At 47.8% G+C, this 27,313-nt stretch overlaps 3 protein-coding genes across 3 annotated transcripts in view; all 3 read right to left on the minus strand.

Annotated features, from left to right (window-relative positions):
• Positions 1-14,260, minus strand: part of LOC140312657 (echinoderm microtubule-associated protein-like 4) — a 35,286-nt gene extending 21,026 nt beyond the window's left edge. The window contains exons 1-5 of the mRNA XM_072390422.1: positions 13,914-14,260; positions 8,538-8,723; positions 8,319-8,439; positions 7,711-7,902; positions 6,661-6,801 (exon numbers count right to left, since the gene is read on the minus strand). Coding sequence (XP_072246523.1) covers positions 6,661-6,801; positions 7,711-7,902; positions 8,319-8,439; positions 8,538-8,723; positions 13,914-13,938 — 665 coding nt within the window. The 5' untranslated portion in view covers positions 13,939-14,260. The remainder of the gene's footprint in view (positions 1-6,660; positions 6,802-7,710; positions 7,903-8,318; positions 8,440-8,537; positions 8,724-13,913) is intronic.
• A 1,044-nt stretch (positions 14,261-15,304) lies between these two features.
• On the minus strand, positions 15,305-23,004 carry tspan14 (tetraspanin 14). The gene is given in 9 exon segments (XM_072390424.1): positions 15,305-16,155; positions 16,243-16,356; positions 18,806-18,856; positions 21,956-21,991; positions 21,993-22,082; positions 22,188-22,358; positions 22,434-22,580; positions 22,665-22,715; positions 22,888-23,004. Coding segments are annotated over 9 exon segments (807 nt in total). The 5' UTR covers positions 22,969-23,004; the 3' UTR covers positions 15,305-16,089.
• Positions 23,005-25,426: 2,422 nt separating this feature from the next.
• LOC140312525 (cytochrome c oxidase subunit 7A2-like, mitochondrial) lies at positions 25,427-26,539 on the minus strand. The gene is made up of 3 exons (XM_072390312.1): positions 26,390-26,539; positions 25,811-25,945; positions 25,427-25,723 (listed from the first exon to the last, which is right to left on the minus strand). The coding sequence occupies exons 1-3, from the start codon at positions 26,456-26,458 to the stop codon at positions 25,583-25,585; spliced, it is 345 nt and encodes a 114-aa protein (XP_072246413.1). The 5' UTR covers positions 26,459-26,539; the 3' UTR covers positions 25,427-25,582.
• Positions 26,540-27,313: the final 774 nt, after the last annotated feature.

Here is a 27,313-nt window from a genome sequence, read left to right on the forward strand (position 1 = left end):
GGAAATGAAGAATCTTCCTCACACACCAGAGTAAGTCATGGAGTTCCTCAGGGTTCTGTGCTCGGACCGATTCTTTTTACTTTATACATGCTTCCATTAGGTAACATTATCAGACAGCATGGCATAAATTTCCATTGTTATGCTGATGATACTCAGCTGAACTTATCTATGAAACCAGATGAAACCAACAGGTTGGTCAGACTACAAGCCTGTCTTAAAGACGAACTGAAGTTGTTATCTTTGGACCTGAGCGCTTCAGAGAGAAACTGTCTAGTTATATAATTATAGAGTTGTCACAACACCAAAATAAGTAACCACGATACTATACCAGACAAAGTATCACCGTTCCGGGTATTATCGCGATACTGCAGCCTTTTTTTATTATTATTTTCATGAACTGCAGTGTATTTGTACAAGTTATAAATACTTATTAATTACATATGTTGTTATGTGCATGATAAACTAATATAATAATACTAATATAAATAATCAACTTAGGATAATAAATCCACTGTCTTTAAAAAAATCTATTTGACAATAATGCTTCTTCTCCAAAATAAACCATAGAGGACAAAATACAATAAACAGGAACTGATTCCCTGTGAAAACTATATTTTTATGTATTTTATAGGTGCTTGTGCTGGTGTTTGTGACCGCTCTGCGCGCGTCTGGGCGAGGCAGAACTTTAGTTTTGAAGCAAATGTCTATCGAAGTGGAGCTGTCTACATGGAGTTCGTTCTAGCAGTCAGAAACACACGAACAGCCAATCAGCTAACAGATGGGCGGACCCAGCGTGCGGAAACAGCCTATCACATCCCGGAGGCCACCAGTAACGGGCAAACAGCCAGTCATTCAGCAGCTGTGTAGTTTGCAATGGTTGCCTGTGACTTTGTTTATAAGGGAGCAGCAAGCGGTGAGAAGCCGGGAGGATGGTCGAGGCGGCCGCTGTGTAGCGGAAACTGCCCCCATTAGTATCGTAATCCACGGTAGTACCGTTGTGTAGAATTTATGGTATAGTAGGAACTGTAATGATTGGGTACAGTGAGTACCGTGCAAGTCTACAGTTACTCCTTGGCTTCTAGTGTTACAGTGAGGAAGTTTGGAGTTAATTCTGACCAGGATCTGTCCTCTGACTCTCATATAAAACAGGTTTCTGCCTTCTTTCACCTTCGTAATATCATTAAAATCAGGACCATCCTGTCTCAGGGTGATGCAGAGAAACTGCTCCATGCATTTGTTCCTTCAGGACTGAACTACTGTAATTCCTTATTATTGTTCTGTCCCACATATTCTCTGAAAAGCCTCCAGCTGATCCAAAACCCTGCAGCCAGAGTTCTGATGAGATGTAACAGCAGAAACCATATTTCTCCAGTTTTAGCTTCTCTTCATTGGCTCCCTGTGTCCTTATGTCCATCCCGGACTCTACCATTGAGCTAGCAGGCTACACTACACGGTGCCATGACAGAACAGTAGACCCCAGTAAGAGCAGAGGAGGGGTGTACGTGAACAACAGCCAGTGTACCAACACAGTAACAGTACACAGTCACTTCTCTCCAGATTTAGAATATCTGACTGTTAAATGCACGCCCTTTTATTTCCTTAGGGAATTTACTGTGGTCATGATCACGGCTGTTTACATCACACCGGATGCTAACGCTAGCTCAGCTATCCAACTTTTGCATGCAAGCATTACCAATAAGCAGAGTACGTTGGGAATATCATAGCAGGGGATTTTAATCATGCAGACTTAAAGGCAGCACTCCCTAAATTCCACCAGCATGTTAGGTGTGCTACAAGGGGAGAAAACACCCTGGACAAGTTATACTCCGACATCCAACTGGGCCAGAACACTACCTCACCTGGGTCCATCCATCCACTTGTCCTTCCTTTTAATCCCCGCTTATGCCCAGGAAAACTGCTCCTGCCATCACAAAGACTGTTGTCACATGGCCAGAGGGTGCCTCCCAGCAGCTGCAGGACTGCTTTGAGAGGACCAACTGGGGGGGGTCTTTGAACATCAGGACCTGGAAGTGTTCAAAGACAGTGTTCTGTGCAACATTAAGAACTGCAAAGATACTGTCACTATGGAGAAACGCATCCGGGTCTAACCCAACCAGGAGCCCTGGGGGGTCCAGCAGCTGCTAAAAGAGAGGAACACCGCCTAGATGTCCGGCAACAAAGATCTCTACAGCACAGCCTGAGCCAACATGAAAACGGGTATCAGAGAGGCCAGGGCAGACTACAGGAGGAGGATAGAGGACCACCTAAATAGCAACAACAGCAGGGAGTTTAGCATCTGATTAACGACAGAACCAACCTCGGAGCTGCTGAACACCTTCTTTCTTCAAGGTCATAGAACCAAAGATTGCAACACTACACCACACAGCAGCATAAACCTCACAATTGCAGAGCATGAAGTGAGGCGAACGCTGCGGGCCATCAACCCAAGGAAGGCGGCTGGTCCTGATGGCGTCCCAGGTTGTATGCTGAAGGACTGTGCAGACCAGCCGGCTGGAATCCTCACAAAGATCTTCAACCAGTCCCTGTCCCACCCTGCCAGAAATCCTCAACAATAGTCCCCCTGCCCAAGAAACCCCACATCTCGAGCCTCAACAACTACCGACCAGTGGCACTCGCTACTGTAGGGAAGTGCTTTGAAAAACTGGTCCGTAGTCTTATCACAGCAACCCTGCCCCGCAGCCTTGACCCCCACCACCAGTTTGCTTGGAGCTAACCGATCCACAGAGGAAGCCATAGCCACAGCACTACATACTGCACTATCACACCTAGAGCAGCAGGGGAACTACAGGGGTTGGACAATGAAACTGAAACAACTGTAATTTTAGTGTGGGAGGTTTCATGGCTAAACTGGACCAGCCTGATGGTCAATCTTTATTAATTGCACATAGCACCAGTAAGAGCAGAGTGAGAAGGTTCAATTAGCTGGGTAAGAGCACAGTTTTGCTCAAAATATTGCAATGCGCACAACATTATGGATGACATATCAGAGTTCAAAAGAGGACAAATTGTTGGTGCTGGCGCATCTGTGACCAGGACAGCAAGTCTTTGTGATGTATCAAGAGCCACGGTATCCAGGGTAATACCACCAAGAAGGACGAACCGCATCCAACAGGATTAACTGTGGACGCAAGAGGAAGCTGTCTGAAAGGGATGTTCGGGTGCTAACCAGGATTGTATCTAAAAAACTACAGCTGCCCAAATCACGGCAGAATTAAATGTGCACCTCAACTCTCCTGTTTCCACCAGAACTGTCCATCGGGAGCTCCACAGGGTCATTATACACGGCCGGGCTGCTATAGCCAAACCTTTGGTCACTTATCAGTGACCACTGGCACCATACTGATAAGAGTGATGCATGGGGGTGGATCAGTGATAGTTGCCATATCACGGCTGCCATATCACGGCATTCCAATACTTGTGCTAGATGGGCGCGTCACTGCCAAGGACTACCGAACCGTTCTGGAGGACCATGTGCATCCAATGGTTCAAACATTGTATCCTGAAGGTGGTGCCTTGTATCAGGATGACAATGCACCAATACACACAGCAAGACTGGTGAAAGATTGGTTTGATGAACATGAAAGAGAAGTTGAACATCTCCCTTGGCCTGCACAGTCACCAGATCTAAATATTATTGAGTCACTTTGAGGTGTTTTGGAGGAGCGAGTCAGGAAACGTTTTCCTCCACCAGCATCACGTAGTGACCTGGTGACCTCTATCCTGCAAGAAGAATGGCTTAAAATCCCTCTGACCACTGTGCAGGACTTGTATGTGCCATTCCCAAGACGAACTGACACTGTATTGGCCGCAAAAGGAGGCCCTACACCATACTAATAAATGATTGTGGTCTAAAACCAGGTGTTTCAGTTTCATTGTCCAACCGCTGTATGTGCGAGTTCTCTTTGTGAATTATACTTCTGCTTTCAACACCATCCTCCCTCACAAGATAGTGGACAAACTGGAGGACCTGGGGCTTCCACACACCACCTGCATGTGGATTAATAGCTTCCTCTCTGATCGAAGACAGAGGGTTAAGTATAGTTTATATGCTTCTATGTCACGTCGACGGCGTACGACATGACGCCGGCATTGAGCATTCGAAATTCTGCGTGGAGGGAACGCGTTGCTTTGCAATTCACCATGCTGCTAGTTGTGTGGTTTCAGGGGTTACAGAGGTGAGGTGGAGCGGCTGTAAACATGGTGCAGGGCCAACAACCTGCTCCTCAATACCTCAAAGACCAAATAACTCGTCAAAGGAAACAGGAGAAAGAAAACAGATATCCCATCATTAACCATCAGCGGGGGCTGTGAGGGGAGGGTGACAGACTTCCGCTTCCTGGGAGTCCACATCGAGGAGAGCCTATCCTGGAGCGTGAACACCTCTGAGCTGCTGAAAAAGGCCCAGCAGAGACTGTACTTCCTGAGAATACTCAAGAGGAATAACATTGCACAAAGACTACCGATGTCCATTGAGAGCATACTAACATACAGCATGTTCATATGGTAACCAGCTGCACAGTGGCTCAGAGGAAAGCCCCCAGGGGGTCATCAAAACTACCCAAACGATCGTCGGCTCCCCTCTCCCCGCATTGGAGGAATAATACAGTTCCCATAGTCTCAAAAAGGCTGGAACATTTTAAAGGACACCCACCATCCTGGTCATTCTCTGTTTGAACTGATGCCTTCAGGCTAACGATACAGATCAATTAACACACAAATAGGACAAATAGACCTAAACACAGTTTTTATCCAACTGCAATAACCTCAATGCTGAACAAAAAATTAAATAATGTGCAATATGTAATGTGAATGTGACAGAAAGCATGCATGTCTGTAGATGCATGTTAATACTGTTTTTAGATTTTTATGCAGATGCAATGAATGATGTACTGACTGGAGAGCACTTTTAATTCCATTGTACCTGTGACAATGACAATAAAGACCTATTCTATTCTATTTCAGGAAGCAGACACCCTCTCTACCTTTAAGATCAGGCTGAAACTTTCCTTTCTGATAAAGCTTATAGTTAGGGATGGCTCAGGTGAGCCTGAAACATCCCATAGTTCTGCTGCTATAGGCCCAGCCTGCTGGGGGAGCTCCCATGATGCACCTCTCCTCCCTCCATGTACAGATGACATCATTGCTGTCATTAACTTGTGTTTCTCTCTCTCAGCAGGTGTCTCTGGCCTGGTGTTACGCTGCTTGTTGTCCCCTCTTTCCTGTCCTCTCAGCCCCAGCTGGTCCAGGCAGATGTACCCTTCCTGGTTCTGGTTCTGATGGAGGTTTCTTCCTGGTTCTGGTTCTGATGGAGGTTTCTTCCTGGTTCTGGTTCTGATGGAGGTTTCTTCCTGGTTGTGGTTCTGATGGAGGTTTCTTCCTGGTTCTGGTTCTGATGGAGGTTTCTTCCTGGTTGTGGTTCTGATGGAGGTTTCTTCCTGGTTCTGGTTCTGATGGAGGTTTCTTCCTGGTTCTGGTTCTGATGGAGGTTTCTTCCTGGTTGTGGTTCTGATGGAGGTTTCTTCCTGGTTGTGGTTCTGATGGAGGTTTCTTCCTGGTTCTGGTTCTGATGGAGGTTTCTTCCTGGTTCTGGTTCTGATGGAGGTTTCTTCCTGGTTGTGGTTCTGATGGAGGTTTCTTCCTGGTTCTGGTTCTGATGGAGGTTTCTTCCTGGTTCTGGTTCTGATGGAGGTTTCTTCCTGGTTGTGGTTCTGATGGAGGTTTCTTCCTGGTTGTGGTTCTGATGGAGGTTTCTTCCTGGTTCTGGTTCTGATGGAGGTTTCTTCCTGGTTCTGGTTCTGATGGAGGTTTCTTCCTGGTTCTGGTTCTGATGGAGGTTTCTTCCTGGTTCTGGTTCTGATGGAGGTTCCTTCCTGGTTCTGGTTCTGATGGAGGTTTCTTCCTGGTTCTGATGGAGGTTTCTTCCTGGTTCTGGTTCTGATGGAGGTTTCTTCCTGGTTGTGGTTCTGATGGAGGTTTCTTCCTGGTTCTGGTTCTGATGGAGGTTTCTTCCTGGTTCTGGTTCTGATGGAGGTTTCTTCCTGGTTCTGGTTCTGATGGAGGTTTCTTCCTGGTTCTGGTTCTGATGGAGGTTTCTTCCTGGTTCTGGTTCTGATGGAGGTTTCTTCCTGGTTCTGGTTCTGATGGAGGTTTCTTCCTGGTTGTGGTTCTGATGGAGGTTTCTTCCTGGTTGTGGTTCTGATGGAGGTTTCTTCCTGGTTCTGGTTCTGATGGAGGTTTCTTCCTGGTTCTGGTTCTGATGGAGGTTTCTTCCTGGTTGTGGTTCTGATGGAGGTTTCTTCCTGGTTCTGGTTCTGATGGAGGTTTCTTCCTGGTTCTGGTTCTGATGGAGGTTTCTTCCTGGTTCTGATGGAGGTTTCTTCCTGGTTCTGATGGAGGTTTCTTCCTGGTTCTGGTTCTGATGGAGGTTTCTTCCTGTTAAAGGGAGTTTTTTCTCCCACAGTCGCCTCGTGCAGCTCAGGACGGGGATTGGATCAAAATTAAATCAAAGATTTCATGCTCTCTATTGGATTCGTTAACAAAGCCACTTTATATGAATCAGACTAATTTGGACAGAAACGTTTTTTCAAAGAACATGAAAATATAAGTGAGTTGAACTGTGTGTTTCAGTGTGTGTGTTACCTGTCAGCGTTCTTCACCACCTTGGCCAGCAGTTTGGATGTGGACGCAGCTTTCACCAGTTTGTTCCTGTTTTCCTCTGAACTGTCCCAGGTACTGCTGTGAGACCGCTCCATACCCGAGGAACGCTTCACACTTGGACCCCTTAACACAGACAGCACAATGTCAGCAGTGTCAGCAGAACTGATGATGAGGAGGAGGAGGAGGAGTCGCTGAGCTGAACCTGGACTCATCAGTTTTGTGTCCAACTGTACGACAGCACATTTCACTAAAGCTTATCACATTTAACATTTATTCTTCAATCACATCTGTCCAGTTACTTTAATTTAACACATCATTTGAACAGCTTTGGTATCTCTTTGTGACACTCAGTCAACTGACCGCGTTTAACCAGAGAAGAAGGAAAAACGTCCATTATTCTGAAAGACTGAAGTTTGGTTGGACTGACTCAGATGGGTTTTTATTCAGATTCAGCTCAAAGACAACCTCCTTGAAGAAACCAAACACAGCACACAGAGAGGTTAGCCAGCTGGGAAGCATCAGAAAGTCGAGGCCCAGGAGTCATGAGGCGATTCCAAAGAGGGAAGTAGGAGTTAAACAGAGGGTGTCCTCAGGTGAAGCTGGGAGAAGAATGGTAGTAGCAGTTTAGTTGGAACACAAGCAGCTCTGCAGAGAGAAAATAGGAAGCTAATTCATCTCCAAACTGGAGCAAAGCTCCTCTCAAAAGCCCTAAAATTCAGACTTTTCATACATGCACGTCACAGCTGGAGACGTTTCATCCATCCTGAGAACAGAGGATGAGGCTCCCTGATGACTGCTTCATCATATCAACGCCCCTCAGAAACGTCTCCTGGCTGCAGTGCACATGTGAAAATGGTTTCAAAGTCCTGAGGATTTCCCATCATCCCTGCTCCTCCCACACCCGATCAGCTGGTCAGGTGACTCAGGTGTGGGCGGGGCACAGGAGGACACAGGGTTAGTAGCAGCTGACAGAGTGATGTCAGAGCAACGCCAGCGAGAAGTGAGGTCAGCTGACCAATCAGAAAGTGGAACCTTTTTGGAGGGGCATGGCCTTTGCTGCTGTCTGGAGGCGGGGTCGGTCTCTGTGGGGTTTGAGGGGTCTGAGAAGGGTGGGGAGAGGGAGGACAAGGGGACGACTCCTTCGACTGAGGAGGTTCTTCATGCTCCTGGATCTCCTCCATCTGAGACCGCTGACCACTGGAGTCCTTCTTCCTATCGGCTCCGCTGTGGACGAAACCGGGACCAATGTGGTTAGGTTAGGGCTCTCCTGGTTCCACTGACTCGACCCTGCTGACCGAGTCACATAAAAATCTATTGATACAAATATAGACAGAGCTGCTGCTGTTGGCCCAATAAAACTCACTAAACTTCAAAAGTCTGAGACAGAGGCCTGACGGAGACCCTTATAAATAGTTTAATCATGACAACAAAGTGCATCTCAGGCTGCTGATGGACTCAACTCTTCTAGCATCAGTTCAACTGTGCAGAGGACATGTGATCAGACACATGAGATTAAATCCATTACATTGATCAGGCCTGTTCAGGAAATACTGTGGAGGTTGAAAACAAGAAGAAACGGTGAATAAAATGCAAAAGGTTCACAAGAAGAAAACAAAAACCAAGTCTTCACGTCTTCCTACCTCTTAGCAGCAGATGACACAGTCTCCTTCCTGGTGACAGAGCTGGAGTCTCTTTTCCGTCCAGATGTGCCTCCATTGGTGATGCAGGACATGGAGAAAGCTTCACGCAGCAGAGCTCCACCTGCAGGGGCAGCGATCCGCTGTTAACTTCAACTCGTAACAATCTGCTTCAGATCATCAGACTACAGAAAGACACTTTGAAAAATGCTCATCAGTTACTTTTCCCTCCATGATGCTTCTTGGCGGCGGCGGCGGCCGAGTCCTCAGAAGCAGCCAGACGGCGAAGGACGTCAGCAAGAGCCGCCTTCATCACCGTCAGCTCATCTTCCTGCTGCTGGACTCGCAGCTCCAGAGCAGAGAGACGGTCGTTGACGTCCGACACACTTGCAGCAGACATGCTGTCATCTGCAGGAACGGCAGGAACATTTAACACCTCCCAACACACACCATGGGAGCAAAAAGATGAGTTATCGATCTGATCTGAGAGAAGCTGCAGCTCAGTGAGGAATTCAGAAACAGTCTTTGTTCCATCTAAAGGAAAGCAGCCTCAGAGTAAAGCCTCCCTCCTGCTGGCCACACGACCACATGGCGTCCCTGCTGCTTATGATCGATTATTGATATCACTGTTGATTATTGATCACGTGGTTTTCAGTCAGATAAATGATTTTGGTCAAATGGTTTTCAGGGTTTGAACTTGTTAATGAGTCAAACAGCAGCAGAAACCCAGGCTGCCCTGCAGCACTGCATGTCTCTGCACGTCTGTCTCTCAATCACTGGCAGCTCTGTGTTTAAGCTCAACTGTAGCGAGGAGGGAAATCTACATTTTTTACAAAAACACACACATCCTCCTGAACTTGTGAGGTCCATTATAACAATAAGTGTTTCTGTGATTGTAATCCAGCCCTCAGATGGTGCTGGGTTTCAAACACCCGCCTGAAGGTGTGAGGACCGTCTTAAATTCAGTCAAGAGCAACTTAAACAGAAGTTCAACCTGGTGCAGTAAAAACAGAGCATCTTTAATAGGAAGTAGTCCAACAAAACTGTCAGCAGTTTGTGTTTGAATGTTGTTGGAACACGTTGAGTTTCTCTGGTGAACTGAGGTTGCATCATTAGAGGAAAATCATTGAACCTCTTCTAAAGGTTTAATCGCAGAAGCCAAGAGCAGAAAAAGGAACCACTCGCGGAAACGAGTCGTAGAAACAAGAACCAGTCGCAGAAAAAGAAACAAGTCGCAAAAAACAAGAACCAGACAAAGATAAAATAACCAGTCGCAGAAAAAGGAAGCAGTCGCAGAAAAAGGAAGCAGTCGCAGAAAAAGGAACCAGTCGCAGAAAAAGGAAGCAGTCGCAGAAAAAGGAACCAGTCGCAGAAATATGAACCAGTCGCAGAAAAAGGAACCAGTCGCAGAAAAAGGAACCAGTCGCAGAAACATGAACCAGTCGCAGAAAAAGGAAGCAGTCGCAGAAAAAGGAAGCAGTCGCAGAAAAAGGAAGCAGTCGCAGAAAAAGGAACCAGTCGCAGAAAAAGGAACCAGTCGCAGAAAAAGGAACCAGTCGCAGAAAAAGGAACCAGTCGCAGAAAAAGGAAGCAGTCGCAGAAAAAGGAAGCAGTCGCAGAAAAAGGAAGCAGTCGCAGAAAAAGGAACCAGTCGCAGAAAAAGGAACCAGTCGCAGAAAAAGGAACCAGTCGCAGAAAAAGGAAGCAGTCGCAGAAAAAGGAACCAGTCGCAGAAAAAGGAACCAGTCGCAGAAAAAGGAAGCAGTCGCAGAAAAAGGAACCAGTCGCAGAAAAAGGAACCAGTCGCAGAAAAAGGAACCAGTCGCAGAAAAAGGAACCAGTCGCAGAAAAAGGAAGCAGTCGCAGAAAAAGGAACCAGTCGCAGAAACATGAACCAGTCGCAGAAATATGAACCAGTCGCAGAAAAAGGAACCAGTCGCAGAAAAAGGAACCAGTCGCAGAAACATGAACCAGTCGCAGAAATATGAACCAGTCGCAGAAAAAGGAAGCAGTCGCAGAAAAAGGAACCAGTCGCAGAAACATGAACCAGTCGCAGAAATATGAACCAGTCGCAGAAAAAGGAAGCAGTCGCAGAAAAAGGAACCAGTCGCAGAAAAAGGAACCAGTCGCAGAAAAAGGAACCAGTCGCAGAAAAAGGAACCAGTCGCAGAAAAAGGAAGCAGTCGCAGAAAAAGAAACAAGTCGCGGAAACAAGAACCAGACAAAGATAAAATAACCAGTCGCAGAAACAGGAACCAGTCGCAGAAAAAGGAACCAGTCGCAGAAACATGAACCAGTCGCAGAAATATGAACCAGTCGCAGAAAAAGGAACCAGTCGCAGAAAAAGGAACCAGTCGCAGAAACATGAACCAGTCGCAGAAATATGAACCAGTCGCAGAAAAAGGAAGCAGTCGCAGAAAAAGGAACCAGTCGCAGAAAAAGGAACCAGTCGCAGAAAAAGGAACCAGTCGCAGAAAAAGGAACCAGTCGCAGAAAAAGGAAGCAGTCGCAGAAAAAGAAACAAGTCGCGGAAACAAGAACCAGACAAAGATAAAATAACCAGTCGCAGAAACAGGAACCAGTCGCAGAAAAAGGAACCAGTCGCAGAAACATGAACCAGTCGCAGAAAAAGGAACCAGTTGCAGAAAAAGGAACCAGTTGCAGAAAAAGGAACCAGTCGCAGCCATCACATGAGGTACATTCGGACAGAGAGTTCTAAGAACGCAGTTTTAAGAACTGTCCACCTCGAATTTAGTTCTAAGACCTGCCCTTCCCCAGAGGAACTGTTTCATTTTGCATTCCCACATGAGTCGGACACCTCGACAGGGACTGATGTGACGCAGCCGCCGACAGACGTGTTACTTTAGCGCCGCTCAGCAACAGAACAAAACCCGGGAAAAGTAAGGAGAGAAGAAAAGAACACAAGAAGCTAACATGGAGAGCGAGGAGGCCACCGTGTTCATGGTCTGCATGACGGTGATATTAATCATGGACGATCACATCAGGCGCCTAAGATGGAGGCTGGAAGAGCGCACAGCGAGAGTCAGGAGACGGAGAATCCAGCAGCGGGCCATACTTCTTCCTTTCATGGAGGGAAGAAGGAGAGCAGAGCGCCGCAGACAAAGGAGACGAAGTTTAACTTATTAAACAGGCGCCGGTTGGGTCCGTGTCGTATGAGGAAACATTTCAGAGAAGGGGCGGAGCTACAGCCACCAAACACCTCCGTCATGTTCCTGTGGAGCCCAGAAAAGACCCTGAAGGAGCTGAAACGGTTCCAGGAACTGAGGGCTGCGGCCCCTGGTTCCAGGAACTGAGGGCCGCGGCCCCTGGTTCCAGGAACTGAGGGCTGCGGCCCCTGGTTCCTGTAAGTCCGAATGCAGGAAAAAACGTCCCTGTTCCTGAGAAGGTTCTAGGAACTGCAGAAGGTTCCTACAGCGGGAACCACCTATGCTGACACAAATAGGAGGAAAGTCGAGAAAAGTCGGTGGGTGAATGTTTGATTCCAGACTGAACACGAAGCGATTGATTGATGATCCGATACATTTTCATCGCTTTGAGAGGTTGTTTTAAAGCCATTAAAGCTATTCTGGGTTAGGGTTAAACTCACAGCCAAATGAACATGTGACCAGTTCTGTCTGTTACTGAAGGAAAATCATCAAGCTGAATTTGCTTAAACTTGTTAGAGTTGGAGGTGATTGGAGGAAGTCATTAAATCCTGAGCGTCAGGTGAACTTTGACCTTTGAAAACATTACGTTTCATTAGCATCAAACACAGCAGGATCATCCTATTCTTGACAAATCTGTATTTACCTCAAAGCTGGCCAAATAATATGAAACACTCTGATTGAATCGTCTCCTAAAGCAGCTCAGGACGTTTCTTAGAAGTTTGGAGATGCAGATTTCCATAAAAATATTTCTATAAATTAATAATCATCAAAAAGTTTGTTTTTTTTTTCCAAAATGTAATAAATTTGGTTCATTTGTAGATTTACCAACATTTGATGAAACTGAGGAAGTTGTGTTTAAAACTTCTGTTTTTAAGTGGAAGCAGGAATCAAATACACACCTTGGATCAGCCAATCAAACGATTGATCACAATAGGTTCGTGTTTCCATCAGCAAATGACATTAAGTGATCCACCTGTGGATGTACAAACTCCAGCTTTACGGGTTAAAGTCTTTGCAAAAATAAAAGTGTGAACCCTGGTTAGTGGTTAGAAACAGGTCAGAACCCGGGTCACGGGTTTATAAACGGGTCAGAACCCGGGTCACGGGTTTAGAAACGGGTCAGAACCCGGGTCACGGGTTTAGAAACGGGTCAGAACCCGGGTCACGGGTTTAGAAACGGGTCAGAACCCGGGTCACGGGTTTATAAACAGGTCAGAACCCGGGTCACGGGTTTATAAACAGGTCAGAACCCGGATCACGGGTTTATAAACGGGTCAGAACCCGGGTCACGGGTTTATAAACAGGTCAGAACCCGGGTCACGGGTTTATAAACGGGTCAGAACCCGGATCACGGGTTTATAAACGGGTCAGAACCCGGGTTCTTGTTATGATTTAGGGGTTTAAAAATAAAAAAAATCATTATCTAACACAGGAACACACACGGAGGTGTGACAGATGAGCCGAGACATCTTTTCCTGAGTCTTAATTCTGGACTGTCTGCACGTGCACGTGGTGCGGAACGCCTAAATACCCGAAATTCGTTTCCATCAGCAAATGACATTAAGTGATCCACCTGTGGATGTACAAACTCCAGCTTTACGGGTTAAAGTCTTTGCAAAAATAAAAGTGTGAACCCTGGTTAGTGGTTAGAAACAGGTCAGAACCCGGGTCACGGGTTTATAAACGGGTCAGAACCCGGGTCACGGGTTTAGAAACGGGTCAGAACCCGGGTCACGGGTTTAGAAACGGGTCAGAACCCGGGTCACGGGTTTAGAAACGGGTCAGAACCCGGGTCACGGGTTTATAAACAGGTCAGAACCCGGGTCACGGGTTTATAAACAGGTCAGAACCCGGATCACGGGTTTATAAACGGGTCAGAACCCGGGTCACGGGTTTATAAACAGGTCAGAACCCGGGTCACGGGTTTATAAACGGGTCAGAACCCGGATCACGGGTTTATAAACGGGTCAGAACCCGGGTTCTTGTTATGATTTAGGGGTTTAAAAATAAAAAAAATCATTATCTAACACAGGAACACACACGGAGGTGTGACAGATGAGCCGAGACATCTTTTCCTGAGTCTTAATTCTGGACTGTCTGCACGTGCACGTGGTGCGGAACGCCTAAATACCCGAAATTCGTTTCAACTTCAGATCAAATTGTGCATCATTTTCAGTTCTGCCGGGTTCTACCGGACTCCCAAACAGAGGTAGGTTTCTGTGAAGGAGGGGTTCCCCGACTCTGTCTCCTTCAGGAGGAGCTGTTGGTTTTGTGGCCCTGCAACAGCCAGAGGGGCGGTGCAAAGACTTTTTGATAAAAACAGCAGTGACACGTGTAAAGCTGCCTGCGGCGCGTGCGGCTCCCGTCATCCAGCCACTGCACGGGCAGGTAGAAAGGTGATGTAGAGGGTGCAGCGGCGGTCGGGACTCACCTAAACTACCGGTGAATCCGTCCATTTCCCTGGAGAAACGTGGGAGTCCGGGCCGGAGGCCTGCGGGAGGCTGAGCGCACACTGCGGGCCTCCGTCCGGGTTTTTCCACCGCAGAGGGGGTGGGGTAGGGTGAGGGGGTGGGGGTGAGGGGAGCAGAGTCGAACCGGATTTGTTGCTGCCGGTTCCGTCCGTCCCTGAGACCGAAGATTCGCCTCTATCCTGCGGACTGGGTGAGCAGGAGGCTCCAGAGAATCAAACAGCCGAGTGAGGAGCGAGAAGCTGCGGAGCCGCAAACACGACGGACCGACACTGCTGCGCGTTTCCGACTCCGCCTGCTCTGGCAGCGCGCGCTTCCCCCAGAGAGGGGGGGGAGACAGGGAGATGAGCCGAGGGGAGGAGGGAGGTCTGAGGCGGTTCAGATTTCAATCTCTGCCCGAAGGTGTTAGCTCTGCTGCCCGTGCTAAGGAGCTGCAGCGCCACCTGCGGAAGTGACCTCATTTTTTTTACTTATGTTTCTCCATTGATTGGTTGGATGGTCGGTAAAATGATTAATAAAATTAAGTTTTACAGACTGAGTTACACTCGCATTAAAACATAAACAGATTGAACCCAATTCAGTTAAATAAAACTGCATTAATATCTGAAGGCAAATTATGTCCCTGCAGTATTCATTATTATTAAAGATCAGCTGTTATTACAGATGGATTTAAAAATAAAATCTGAATCAGCTGACAAACATGTAGAAAGTTGAAGTGCAGCACAGAGGAAGGTAGAAACCTTCAGAGGTCTCCATCAGTGGGTTGGGCTGCTGTTTCTGTTGCTTAGCAACAACTCAGCTGATGATGTCACACATCAGCAGGTAACTCAGGTGAACTAAGACAGAAACTCACAGCCAGCAGTTCAACATCTGGGCTGCAGAGACGCTCCAGGATTCCACCATCTGTTAACCAGCTCTGTGATCCTCCTCCTTTACTGTTAGCGCTCTGTCTGCAGTCTCTGTCTGCCCGGATAGTATTTTGTTTTCCTGCTCTGGATCCTAGACGTCTCCTCAACTCATCTGGATCTGGAGTGCTGCTTCCACATGTATACAACTTTATATTTTCCATGTATTTTACGTAATATGACATTTTTAGTTTTAAAAGTGCCGGCAGAATTTCTTCCTGCAGCAAAACAAACATCCAACATCTGAGGTTCTAACAGACAAAACAAAGACTGATCAATAAGTTCAACATAAATGTTATCAAACGTTTGATTTTTAATTTAATAATATAAATTCAAACCTGACTTTTTCTTCTTAATATTGTTTCCGGACACTCATGTTTTCTTTAACAGTGAAATATTCAGCGATCAATAAACATTTGGCCCAATACATCAATAAACACGAGACTTCATGAGAGCAAAATTCACTTTTATTTAGTTGAAAAAGGTAAAAATTCACTGTATAAAAAACTAATTTTTAGATGAAAAAATTAGATCTAATTTTTAGATGAAACATCTTGAATCTTTATTCAAACAAACCGTTATTTATTCAAACTTGTTGTCCAGTGTAAATAAATGTTTAATATTCACATTTAATGAAAGATTATGTGACCCTAAAGCATTTCAATTAATTCTTCTTCTATAGTTTCTACCTCAGTGTTCAGCGACAGCATGGCCATCACACAGGTGTTTAAATCTGCTAAATTTATCAATTAGCTGATTGGAAAAAAGAAAAAACTCTTAGGTCCAAGACGTCTGGTGCCGGTTCTGGTTGGATTATTGATCCGTTCAGCGTTTTGGTTGTCAGCATGTGAAGACAACTGAGGCGGTTTCAGGAAATACAGACTGATCCATTAGAGATTCGTCTCAATTACCTTCCTGTGATGTTTGAACTGATACAAATAAAGAAGAAAAAGACCTGAGTTGTCCTGATGATGGAGGCGTAAGGTTTAGGGTAAGAACACAGCGAGACTTAAATGGCAGGAAAGGTGAAGGCAGTCTGGTGTACTGCAGTCACATGATGACAAAACAAACAAAAGGCACAAAAACAGAGGCCATATTTGCAGTTACCATAGCAACCAAATCATCAGAGGAAGTCTGCCCTGATGATGTTAAGTTAAAAAGAAGAAGGCACATCTGACTGAAGAAACCTGGTCCAAACACTTGCAGTAAGCCCCGCCCCCTGCAGGTGGAGGTTTCAGTAGTTGCATTTGACCTTCTCTATGTCAGAGATCAAGGTCCTGGCCAGGTAGATCCCCACCATCTGCCAACAGAGAGGCGGACAGGTGACACAGGTTTCTCATTTTTATTTGAATAACTTATTTAAGCAGGTTAGCGGCTGAGTTCCCACCTGCAGCAGGGAGATGACCACGAACACTATGGCCACGGTGTACAGATTTCCAGGTAACCAGTCCTCTAAAGCTGGGATGCATCCTTTAACGTAGATCTGATCGGTCCACTCACTCTGAACAAAACACACCAGTACAGAACATCAAGATTCAGAGCCTGGAACAGGCAGGGGCTCTTTAAGGTGGATTCTCAACCATTTGGGTGATCAGATCCTTAAAAAAAAAGAAAAAAAGAAGGCAACTGGACTTCTTTCTGGTTCATAAAGATGGTTCTTCCCTTTGGTTCCTGATGGACTTGTGGTGATTCACACCTTGAATAGGATTTTACCACCTGACTCGGTTACTTAACTGGCCTTCATATGAGATGTGATGATCACATGATTCTGAGTGACCTGTGTGGGTTTAGGTGAGTTCTGACCCACATAACTGTTCTGGACAAACATAGCAGAGCTCCTTCGACAGAAACAAGCTATTCTTAGGATGTTCTGTTAGGTTCTGCTGATGTTGGACCTCTGACTGTCACACTCTGGGCTGAGATCCTGGGTCTGCTTGGTACCCCCTCCCCTCATATCTATCTGCCTCTAAGTACAGCCCCTCGTCCACTTCTCTTTCCTACGGTGTCCCACAGGGTCCAGTTCTGGGCTGTTTACATCTGCTCCCTCTTCTCCTCTCACTGCTATGCAGATGATGTTCAGCTGCAGTTCTCTTTAAGATGTTTCTCAGCTGCTCAGACTGTTTTTATCTCTTCAGAAATATTTCACAGTTCAGTCCCATTGTGTCCCGCTCTGTTCTTCCTGCATTTATTCCACCAGCTCTGGATTATTGGGATTAAAACTCTTTGGAACATCTGCAGATTGTCCAGAACGCTGCTGCGAGGCTTCTAGCTGAGTCCTCTGAGTCCTCACATGTCCCACCATCAACCTCAGAGTCCACCTTACGATGCTGGATTGGACCTTTAGAGCTCTGCAGGGACACTTCAGGGAACTTTTCCATCCATACGTCCCCAGCAGGTCCCCGAGGTCATGTGATCAGGGCCCGAGGTCATGTGATCAGGGCCCGAGGTCATGTGATCAGGGCCCGAGGTCATGTGATCAGGTCCCGAGGTCATGTGATCAGGGCCCGAGGTCATGTGATCAGGGCCCGAGGTCATGTGATCAGGTCCCTGAGGTCATGTGATCAGGGCCCGAGGTCATGTGATAAGAGCCCGAGGTCATGTGATCAGGTCCCTGAGGTCATGTGATCAGGGCCCGAGGTCATGTGATCAGGTCCCTGAGGTCATGTGATCAGGGCCCGAGGTCATGTGATCAGGGCCCGAGGTCATGTGATCAGGGCCCGAGGTCATGTGATCAGGGCCCGAGGTCATGTGATCAGGGGCCCGAGGTCATGTGATCAGGGCCAGAGGTCATGTGATCAGGGCCAGAGGTCATGTGATCAGGGCCCGAGGTCATGTGATCAGGGCCAGAGGTCATGTGATCAGGGCCAGAGGTCATGTGATCAGGGCCCGAGGTCATGTGATCAGGGCCAGAGGTCATGTGATCAGGGCCCGAGGTCATGTGATCAGGGCCAGAGGTCATGTGATAAGAGCCAGAGGTCATGTGATAAGAGCCAGAGGTCATGTGATCAGGGCCAGAGGTCATGTGATCAGGGCCCGAGGTCATGTGATCAGGGCCAGAGGTCATGTGATCAGGGCCCGAGGTCATGTGATCAGGGCCAGAGGTCATGTGATAAGAGCCAGAGGTCATGTGATCAGGGCCCGAGGTCATGTGATAAGAGCCAGAGGTCATGTGATAAGAGCCAGAGGTCATGTGATCAGGGCCAGAGGTCATGTGATCAGGGCCAGAGGTCATGTGATAAGAGCCAGAGGTCATGTGATAAGAGCCAGAGGTCATGTGATCAGGGCCAGAGGTCATGTGATCAGGGCCCGAGGTCATGTGATCAGGGCCAGAGGTCATGTGATCAGGGCCCGAGGTCATGTGATCAGGGCCCGAGGTCATGTGATCAGGGCCCGAGGTCATGTGATCAGGGCCCGAGGTCATGTGATAAGAGCCCGAGGTCATGTGATCAGGGCCCGAGGTCATGTGATCAGGGCCCGAGGTCATGTGATCAGGGCCAGAGGTCATGTGATCAGGGCCAGAGGTCATGTGATCAGGGCCAGAGGTCATGTGATCAGGGCCTGCTGGCTGTGGACTCTCTTTAAAAAGCAGCTAAAAACTCAGCGTTTTAAATTTTAGTTTTTATATTACATATTACATATTTAGTTTTTTCCAGCTTTTAGTTGTGAAGCTCTTCTGATATTTATTCTAAGAGGTGTTCAGATAAAACTTTACCTGGAACCTCCAGGGTCAAAGGTCAGCGTGTCTCATGAATTTAGTTTGTGATGATCAGCAGCTCCCTGTGAGCAGCTCATGGTGAAAGGAACCAAAAAGAAGTCCAGATGCGTTCAGACTGTTTACAGGTGACATTTTAACCTGCTGACCAGTCCACAGTGACATCACAGTGACATCACAGTGACACGTTTGGTACAAAACGTTCAGATTAAATGACTAAACTGAAGCCAAACCTCACCGCTGGTTTGTTCCTTACGTCGTAGCCACACTGAGTGTTCAGCACCGACTCCTGAAACAGATGCAACGGCTCAGTAAGTAATCATTCACTCATGACTGATCAAAACTGACCAGCATCTCATTTATTCAACCAGGAAACACATTTAACATAAACTTCCATATAAATGTATGTATATATATATATTTGTTAATATCATAAAAAGGAATGAAAATCATAAAAATTGGAAACATTAAAAGCTCCTCTAGCCCAGAATGATCAATGGCGTCGATAACTTCCTGTTGTTTCTGAGAGATTTAGGCGTGTAGAAAAGTTAGGAGCAGACCCAGAACAGGACGGGAGTCCAAGCAGAACCACCAACCTGGACATAAGTGGGAGGTTTCAGATTTGAGATTAATAAAACACAGCCGGGTCGTAAAAGGAGAGCTCAGCTTCTCCTGAAGGATTCAGAGAACCTGAAGGTTGTGGTTCTCTTCATTACTTTCTGGAAGGTTTTTCTCAGCAAATTTTTTCAGGTGTTCCCCAAGGTTCTGTTCTGGGCCTGGTGCTTTCCCTGGACTTGCTTCCTTGCTTCCACATAAAAAGTCCATTTAAATGTGATTCCTGCCATCGTTACACAGATGATTTTCAGCTGTGGGTTTCTTTTAAGCCTTGTGACATTTAGAAGATCTCTGAGCTGTATAAAGTCCATAAAGACTGGAAGGCAGACACCTTTCTTCAGCTGAACTTAGTCAAAACAGGTTCTGGATGTTCTGTCTGCTTCAGTCTGACCCACTTTACATAATCTTGGTGTTTTTCTGATCCTGGATCTGAGCTTTGATCAGCATGTAAACAGCTCAGTTCCTTCAGCCTGAATCAGCTTGTTGGATCCCAGCAGAGTGTTAGACCCAGCAGAACTTCTCAGAACCGCTTACAGGTGGTCCAGAATGCAGCTGCCAGGCTGCTGCCAGAACCTTCCAGAAGCACTCATATTCCACCAGTTCTGATTTCTTTCCACCAGCTCCGGGTCAGGTTGAGAATCCAGTTCAGAGTTCTTCTTTTCAGAGCCTTGTATGGTCAGGCCCCTTCTGTCAGAGTTCTGCTGCAGCCCGATCAGAACCACTGCAGCAGCCCGATCAGAACCACAGGACTCTGAGCTCAGAGATCTGCTGCAGCCCGATCAGAACCACAGGACTCTGAGCTCCTCTGGGTGTGTTGGTTGTTCCTCTATCCAGGATCAGAACTAAAGGAGACGCTGCTTTTTAGGTTGTTTTTCCTAAGCTTTGGAGTTCTCTTCCAAGTTAAAATTGGCATTTATTATATTCTTTTATTTTTGGAAAGCGCTTTGTGCCAGATGTTGTGAAAAGTTCTGTATAAATAAAGCATACTACCTTACTGAGCACTGGGTCAAAGAACCACTAACTAAACAGCTGACAGAGCCCAATAAGAACTCCTCTGGGTTAAGATCAACAGCCCCTGAGCAACAGCCCCTGAGCTACAGCCCCTGAGCTACAGCCCCTGAGCAACAGGCCCTGAGCAACAGCCCCTGAGCTACAGCCCCTGAGCAACAGCCCCTGAGCTACAGCCCCTGAGCTACAGCCCCTGAGCTACAGCCCCTGAGCAACAGCCCCTGAGCAACAGCCCCTGAGCAACAGGCCCTGAGCTACAGCCCCTGAGCTACAGCCCCTCAGCAACAGCCCCTGAGCAACAGCCCCTCAGCAACAGCCCCTGAGCTACAGCCCCTGAGCAACAGCCCCTGAGCTACAGCCCCTGAGCTACAGCCCCTGAGCTACAGCCCCTGAGCAACAGCCCCTGAGCAACAGCCCCTGAGCAACAGGCCCTGAGCAACAGCCCCTGAGCTACAGCCCCTGAGCAACAGGCCCTGAGCAACAGCCCCTGAGCTACAGCCCCTGAGCAACAGCCCCTGAGCTACAGCCCCTGAGCTACAGCCCCTCAGCAACAGCCCCTGAGCTACAGCCCCTGAGCTACAGCCCCTGAGCTACAGCCCCTGAGCTACAGCCCCTCAGCAACAGCCCCTGAGCTACAGCCCCTGAGCTACAGCCCCTGAGCTACAGCCCCTGAGCAACAGCCCCTGAGCAACAGCCCCTGAGCTACAGCCCCTGAGCTACAGCCCCTGAGCAACAGCCCCTGAGCTACAGCCCCTGAGCTACAGCCCCTGAGCAACAGCCCCTGAGCTACAGCACCTGAGCAACAGCCCCTGAGCAACAGTCCCTGAGCTACAGCCCCTGAGCAACAGCCCCTGAGCTACAGCCCCTGAGCTACAGCCCCTGAGCAACAGCCCCTGAGCAACAGCCCCTGAGCAACAGTCCCTGAGCAACAGCCCCTGAGCAACAGCCCCTCAGCAACAGCCCCTGAGCAACAGCCCCTGAGCAACAGCCCCTGAGCAACAGCCCCTGAGCTACAGCCCCTGAGCTACAGCCCCTGAGCAACAGCCCCTGAGCAACAGCCCCTCAGCAACAGCCCCTGAGCAACAGCCCCTGAGCAACAGCCCCTGAGCAACAGCCCCTGAGCTACAGCCCCTGAGCTACAGCCCCTGAGCAACAGCCCCTGAGCAACAGCCCCTGAGCTACAGCCCCTGAGCTACAGCCCCTGAGCAACAGCCCCTGAGCAACAGCCCCTGAGCAACAGCCCCTGAGCAACAGCCCCTGAGCAACAGCCCCTGAGCTACAGCCCCTGAGCTACAGCCCCTGAGCAACAGCCCCTGAGCAACAGGCCCTGAGCAACAGCCCCTGAGCAACAGCCCCTGAGCAACAGCCCCTGAGCTACAGCCCCTGAGCTACAGCCCCTGAGCAACAGCCCCTGAGCAACAGCCCCTGAGCAACAGGCCCTGAGCTACAGCCCCTCAGCAACAGCCCCTGAGCAACAGCCCCTGAGCAACAGCCCCTGAGCTACAGCCCCTGAGCTACAGCCCCTGAGCAACAGCCCCTGAGCAACAGGCCCTGAGCTACAGCCCCTCAGCAACAGCCCCTGAGCTACAGCCCCTGAGCTACAGCCCCTGAGCTACAGCCCCTGAGCAACAGCCCCTGAGCAACAGCCCCTGAGCAACAGCCCCTGAGCAACAGCCCCGTTACGCTTCTCCCAAATCCTGCCTGACAGCCATGATACCTCAGAGGAACGGACGGGGTTACTGATTGGCGGACTGAATGAACTCACAGCCGGGTCAGCGATGCAGCAGGAGAAAGGAACCCCCACACTTTTCCCGGCTGCGATGGGTCCCGTTACAGCTGAAGTACACGTTCAGATCCCAGTCCATCGGGTCCTGGGCACCGCAGCAGTAGTTCTGTTCAGAGAGCAGGACAAAGTGAGAGGTTCCTGAGCTGGCTCTGATTAGAGAACTGAACCGCCTCAGTAGTTATGGTATCAGGTGAGGAAATTAACCAGATACCATCCTCTGCAGCGAGTCGATCAGGTTCTGCAGGTCGATGTCGTCCCGGTAGCCTCTGATGTTCTGAAGGAAGAAGTCGTTGATCCACTCTCGGACCTGATTCTGAAAAACCACGGCCAGCACCGCCGCCGTCAGTTCCAGGAAGAAGATGAGGCCGATGACGCCTGAAAACTGGCGGACAGAACCAGAGAAGGTGAACGAGCCTGTTCATGTGGTATGGGGGGGTTTACAGATGTTTTCACATACAAACTTCAGAAGACAGATGTTTTCCCTCAAAGCCCCCACACAGCCAGCGAAACCCAGGGTGAAGGTGATGCCGCCCACCACCAGGACCAGCCAGACCGGGTCAAAGCCATGCAGCCGGGTGACCTGGGTCAGGTCCAACAGGACTCCCTGCGGACCCACAGCATAACAGAACGTGTGAGAAGCGCGTCATGACACAGCAGAAAGGCATTGTGGGTAAAGTAGTTCTGTCACCTTCTCGCTCCACGCCCAGAACCCGGCTGCAATGAAGGCGGCACCGGCCAGCTGCAACACAACACAATGATCAGACAAGCTTCACAGGAGTGACGTCACTTCCTGTTAGACGGAGAAAACAGGAAACAGACCTTCCTGTTCACAGCCTGCAGGCACATACCAAACACCAGCACCTCCAACAATCCCACAATGCATTGCTGCAGAGACTGACCATGTGACTCACCCAGAAGATGATGTTGTAGCTGAACATGAGATACTTGTAGCAGCAGCTGACCTCAGCACTATCATAGCGGTAGTAGTACATCTTGGGGGGGGGGGGGGGGGGGGGGGGGGGGGGGGGGGGGGGGGGGGGGGGGGGGGGGGGGGAGAAAAGGTTATATACTATACATCAGGGGGAGGCAGAAGGTTATATACTATACATCAGGGGGGGGCAGAAGGTTATATACTATACATCAGGGGGGCAGAAGGTTATATACTATACATCAGGGGGGAGGCCTATATACTATACATCAGGGGGGGGCAGAAGGGTTATATACTATACATCAGGGGGGAGGCCTATATACTATACATCAGGGGGGGGGCAGAAGGTTATATACTATACATCAGGGGGGGGGCAGAAGGTTATATACTATACATCAGGGGGGGCAGAAGGTTATATACTATACATCAGGGGGGAGGCCTATATACTATACATCAGGGGGGGGGCAGAAGGTTATATACTATACATCAGGGGGGAGGCCTATATACTATACATCAGGGGGGGGCAGAAGGTTATATACTATACATCAGGGGGGGGCAGAAGGTTATATACTATACATCAGGGGGGGCAGAAGGTTATATACTATACATCAGGGGGGAGGCCTATATACTATACATCAGGGGGGGGGCAGAAGGTTATATACTATACATCAGGGGGGGGGCAGAAGGTTATATACTATACATCAGGGGGGGGCAGAAGGTTATATACTATACATCAGGGGGGAGGCCTATATACTATACATCAGGGGGGGGGCAGAAGGTTATATACTATACATCAGGGGGGGGCAGAAGGTTATACTAACTATTTCATCAGGGGGGGGCAGAAGGTTATATACTATACATCAGGGGGGGGGCAGAAGGATATATACTATACATCGGGGGGGGGGGGGCAGAAGGTTATATACTATACATCAGGGGGGGGCAGAAGGATACTGTACATGGGGGGTGGGCAGTTATCGATCAAAGCTCTTCGCTGCTGACGCAGCTGAAGATGATCGATAGTTTCATATAGTGGTAACCCCTCCCCATATTTTGGTTAAATTACCAAATGACCGGACGGGTTCGGGCCGTTAACTGCCTCACTGAACGGTTATACAGCGTTATTGGTGGGGATTTTCCGTCATTGATGAGCGGACTTTGGGAGTGAACAGGAAGTGGGTGATGCTAACAGTGATGCTAACAGTGAAGCTAACAGGTGACAGAAAATGACACCACGGAAATGCAGCGGAAATACAACGGAACATTTGATCACAAACAGTCCGACTCACCTCAGATCAATGATATCGATTGGTTCCTGTCGTTCTACGATCAATAACACACTGCTGAAACCCCGAACTCTTCTTCAGTTGTTTACCACAGGGACGGCTCTTCTTCTTCCTCCTTATTGAGCGGAAAGAGTGAGTTCACACTGCCCCCCGGTGGTCAGACGGCGTAAGGTGCTCTGACCCAACTTTAAACACTTATCTTTGTTCTCTTCATCTCTTCCTCAGAGAAAGTTCACCTTTTCCTCTCTCTTGGCGTTGTGTCTTCATATTTAAACCCCTATTAAATAAAAATGTTTTGTGTAATCACATTTGCTCCATTCTCAGCCCTTTAATGTCCTAAGTTTGCTTCACAAGAGCAACCGGAAGAAATATCTTAATTCTCACTGTGAGAAGCCTTTGATTTACTTTATTCAACTAGATATGTTTCTACTTTATTGACCTCCTGTTAATATTTGTCTTTTCCTCAGCTGATACCTGAACAAACAGTGGGGACAGACCCAATCGGATGTTTCATGTTATCATTACTAACTAATCAGAATAATCAATCAGAACTAGAACCAGACGAGAGATCAAGATGAACTTGCAGAACCTGGCAGAATCGAGTCATCCTGACCCTCAAATACTCGCTAAGAACCATAACCCAGTCCAGATGGTCCAGAACTTGATGAGTGAGAACGTGTCAGCTATGTGTGCGATCTGTTACCGTGACATCTCGCCTCCAGCATCCTATAACCATCTCCATAGCAACAGAGCCAGTGATGTGATCTTGTTTCATCAGGCCTTCCGAGAGACGGGCGTAGTCTTCCAAGGTTTGACCTCACCGGCCTGAGATGTTGAACCGTTTATAAGTCGACTCAAAGGAAATCTCTTGACATTTACATTCACAGAAAGCTGTAGGTAGGTTTTTTATTTAATTGGTAAATAAACCCATGAAATCATCACTACTTAGAGTTAAAGGAATACATGGCTCAACAGAGCTCGTCGTCAGTCTTACTGCAGTGTGGAAAAGTCCATCCATCATTGATCCATCCATCAATAATCCATCAATAATCCATCCATCCATCATTGATCCATCCATCAATAATCCATCCATCAATAATCCATCCATCAATAATCCATCAATAATCCATCCATCCATCATTGATCCATCCATCAATAATCCATCCATCATCCATTCCTCTGTTCCTCCCTTTCCACCTCCTCAGTATTCGCTGTGATTCAGGAACTGGACCAACAGAGTACTTCTAACAAGAAAATAATGTTTATTTACGGTCTAAATATTTCTGTACAAAGGTTTGGTTTCTACAGACGGCGGTTCACACACTGTCCCTGACGACCTCGCCGTCACACTGAATATCCACAGAAAAACCTGGTCAGATCAGAGTCAGATCTGCATCACTTGTTGCCGGGCTGTGCAGCAACATAGAGAGCCACCAGACAGTAGACCACCCCCCCCACAGTCAGACCCATGGTGGTCCGGTACAGCAGCTTGTCTATCAGACCCCTCTTCAGGTGAACCGGGACGCCATCGGACGTCTAGCAGAGAGGAACAAAGTGTATCTGTGAGGGGTGGGGCTTACATCACCTGCCACATTATGACCTTCCTTCAGCTGCTGAGGTTACCTGGAAGAACTTCTGCAGGACGGGGACTTTGTTGGCTCCCATGTACTCCACCTGACTTCCTGCTTCGGACACGACTTTGGTCGGAGTTGTAAAGATGACGGGAGGACTCTGAGGAGTGGCGGCTGGACGCAGACCCTGGGGAAGGCCAAATAGGTGAGCAGGGGTCATGTGATCAGCTACTGATGACAAATGATGACAAACAGAAGATACAACAGACACTGAACCTGCCTCCAACAAGTCATACTGACAGCAATCAAACATCAGAGCTGCTGTCATCTGATCACATGACCTAATCACGTGATCTGAAGCGTTCAATAAACCATCTTCAGGGTAACCCAGGTTAGCTCCCTAAAATAAAGGTGTGACGGTCTGATCTGTTCTCTGCATCAGGTGACATTAGCAGCTTGTCTCACCTGTTATCTGTAACATCAGCGACTGATCCGGTCTACAAACTCAGTTCCTCATCACAAACGGACACCCTTACAAATCGATACATTACTGATCATCTCTTCCTGTTGTCTCTGGTTAGCATTAGCATTAGCCGCTGTCCGGTGAAGGTCACGCGCCGCTTGGTCTTACCTGCGGGCTGTAAGCGGTGGCAGGAGCTCCGGTGAGCCGCTGTGTCACTCCGTTCAGTTTGTAGTACATGTTCCTTTGCCGAACTCAGGTACAACACCTGCACACACGTAAGTCCGCTGCGCCCACCGAGGCTACGCCGACCTGCCGCTTCCGATGCTGAGCGTGATGACATCACAGCCGCTCAGAAGGACCTGCAACCGGAAGCTGTCCACCACCTGCCTGAGTGGAAATAACATGCAACAAAAGTAAAACCAGATTACTTGAAATTTAGGACTTTAATTAGCCACCTGACATCGGAATCTTACGTCATGAAACAGGGTGAAGCTGAGAAAGATGGAGGTGTCACGGAGGTGTTCTCTATCAGGGGCAGATCAGAGGGAAGAAGACAGATTAAAACATGTTTCACATCCTTTCTTGATTAATGAAGAATTTCCTAAAGAATCCAGAAAAAAAGGAGTCCAGTTGTCCTAATTGAAGCTCTGAGGGTTATCATGACTTGTATGTAAGAATCTACTTGGAAAATGTATTATAGTAAATCTCCAGCTCTATATATGGGGCGTTTAAAGTAGTGGGTACATTTCAAGATTTGACAAAAATAAGAAAAACATTATTTTTTCATTAAACCTTTTTCATTTTCATAGAGAATACTTTAAATTTAACACTTCCAGCATTTTCCAAGCTTGAACATGTATGATTTTTAAATATTTGATCTGAAAATCATGGTACTAACAGTAAAATCAGTCCACTCTGTTACAGACAAATTAGGGTAAATATTAACCGTACTCAAATGTAATACATTGGAAAACCATGTCTTTCCTAAGAGAATTTTTGTATTTACATCCACTAATTCAACTTTAAGTTTTCTAAAACAAAGACTTTTGACACATTTAATTGGTAAGTGGGCCAAGGCAGTTTGCATTTTCT

The sequence above is a fragment of the Leuresthes tenuis genome, unplaced genomic scaffold (genome assembly GCF_036924035.1).
Source record: "Leuresthes tenuis unplaced genomic scaffold, fLeuTen1.0.hap1 SCAF_8, whole genome shotgun sequence".
NCBI classification, from domain to species: domain Eukaryota; kingdom Metazoa; phylum Chordata; class Actinopteri; order Atheriniformes; family Atherinopsidae; genus Leuresthes; species Leuresthes tenuis.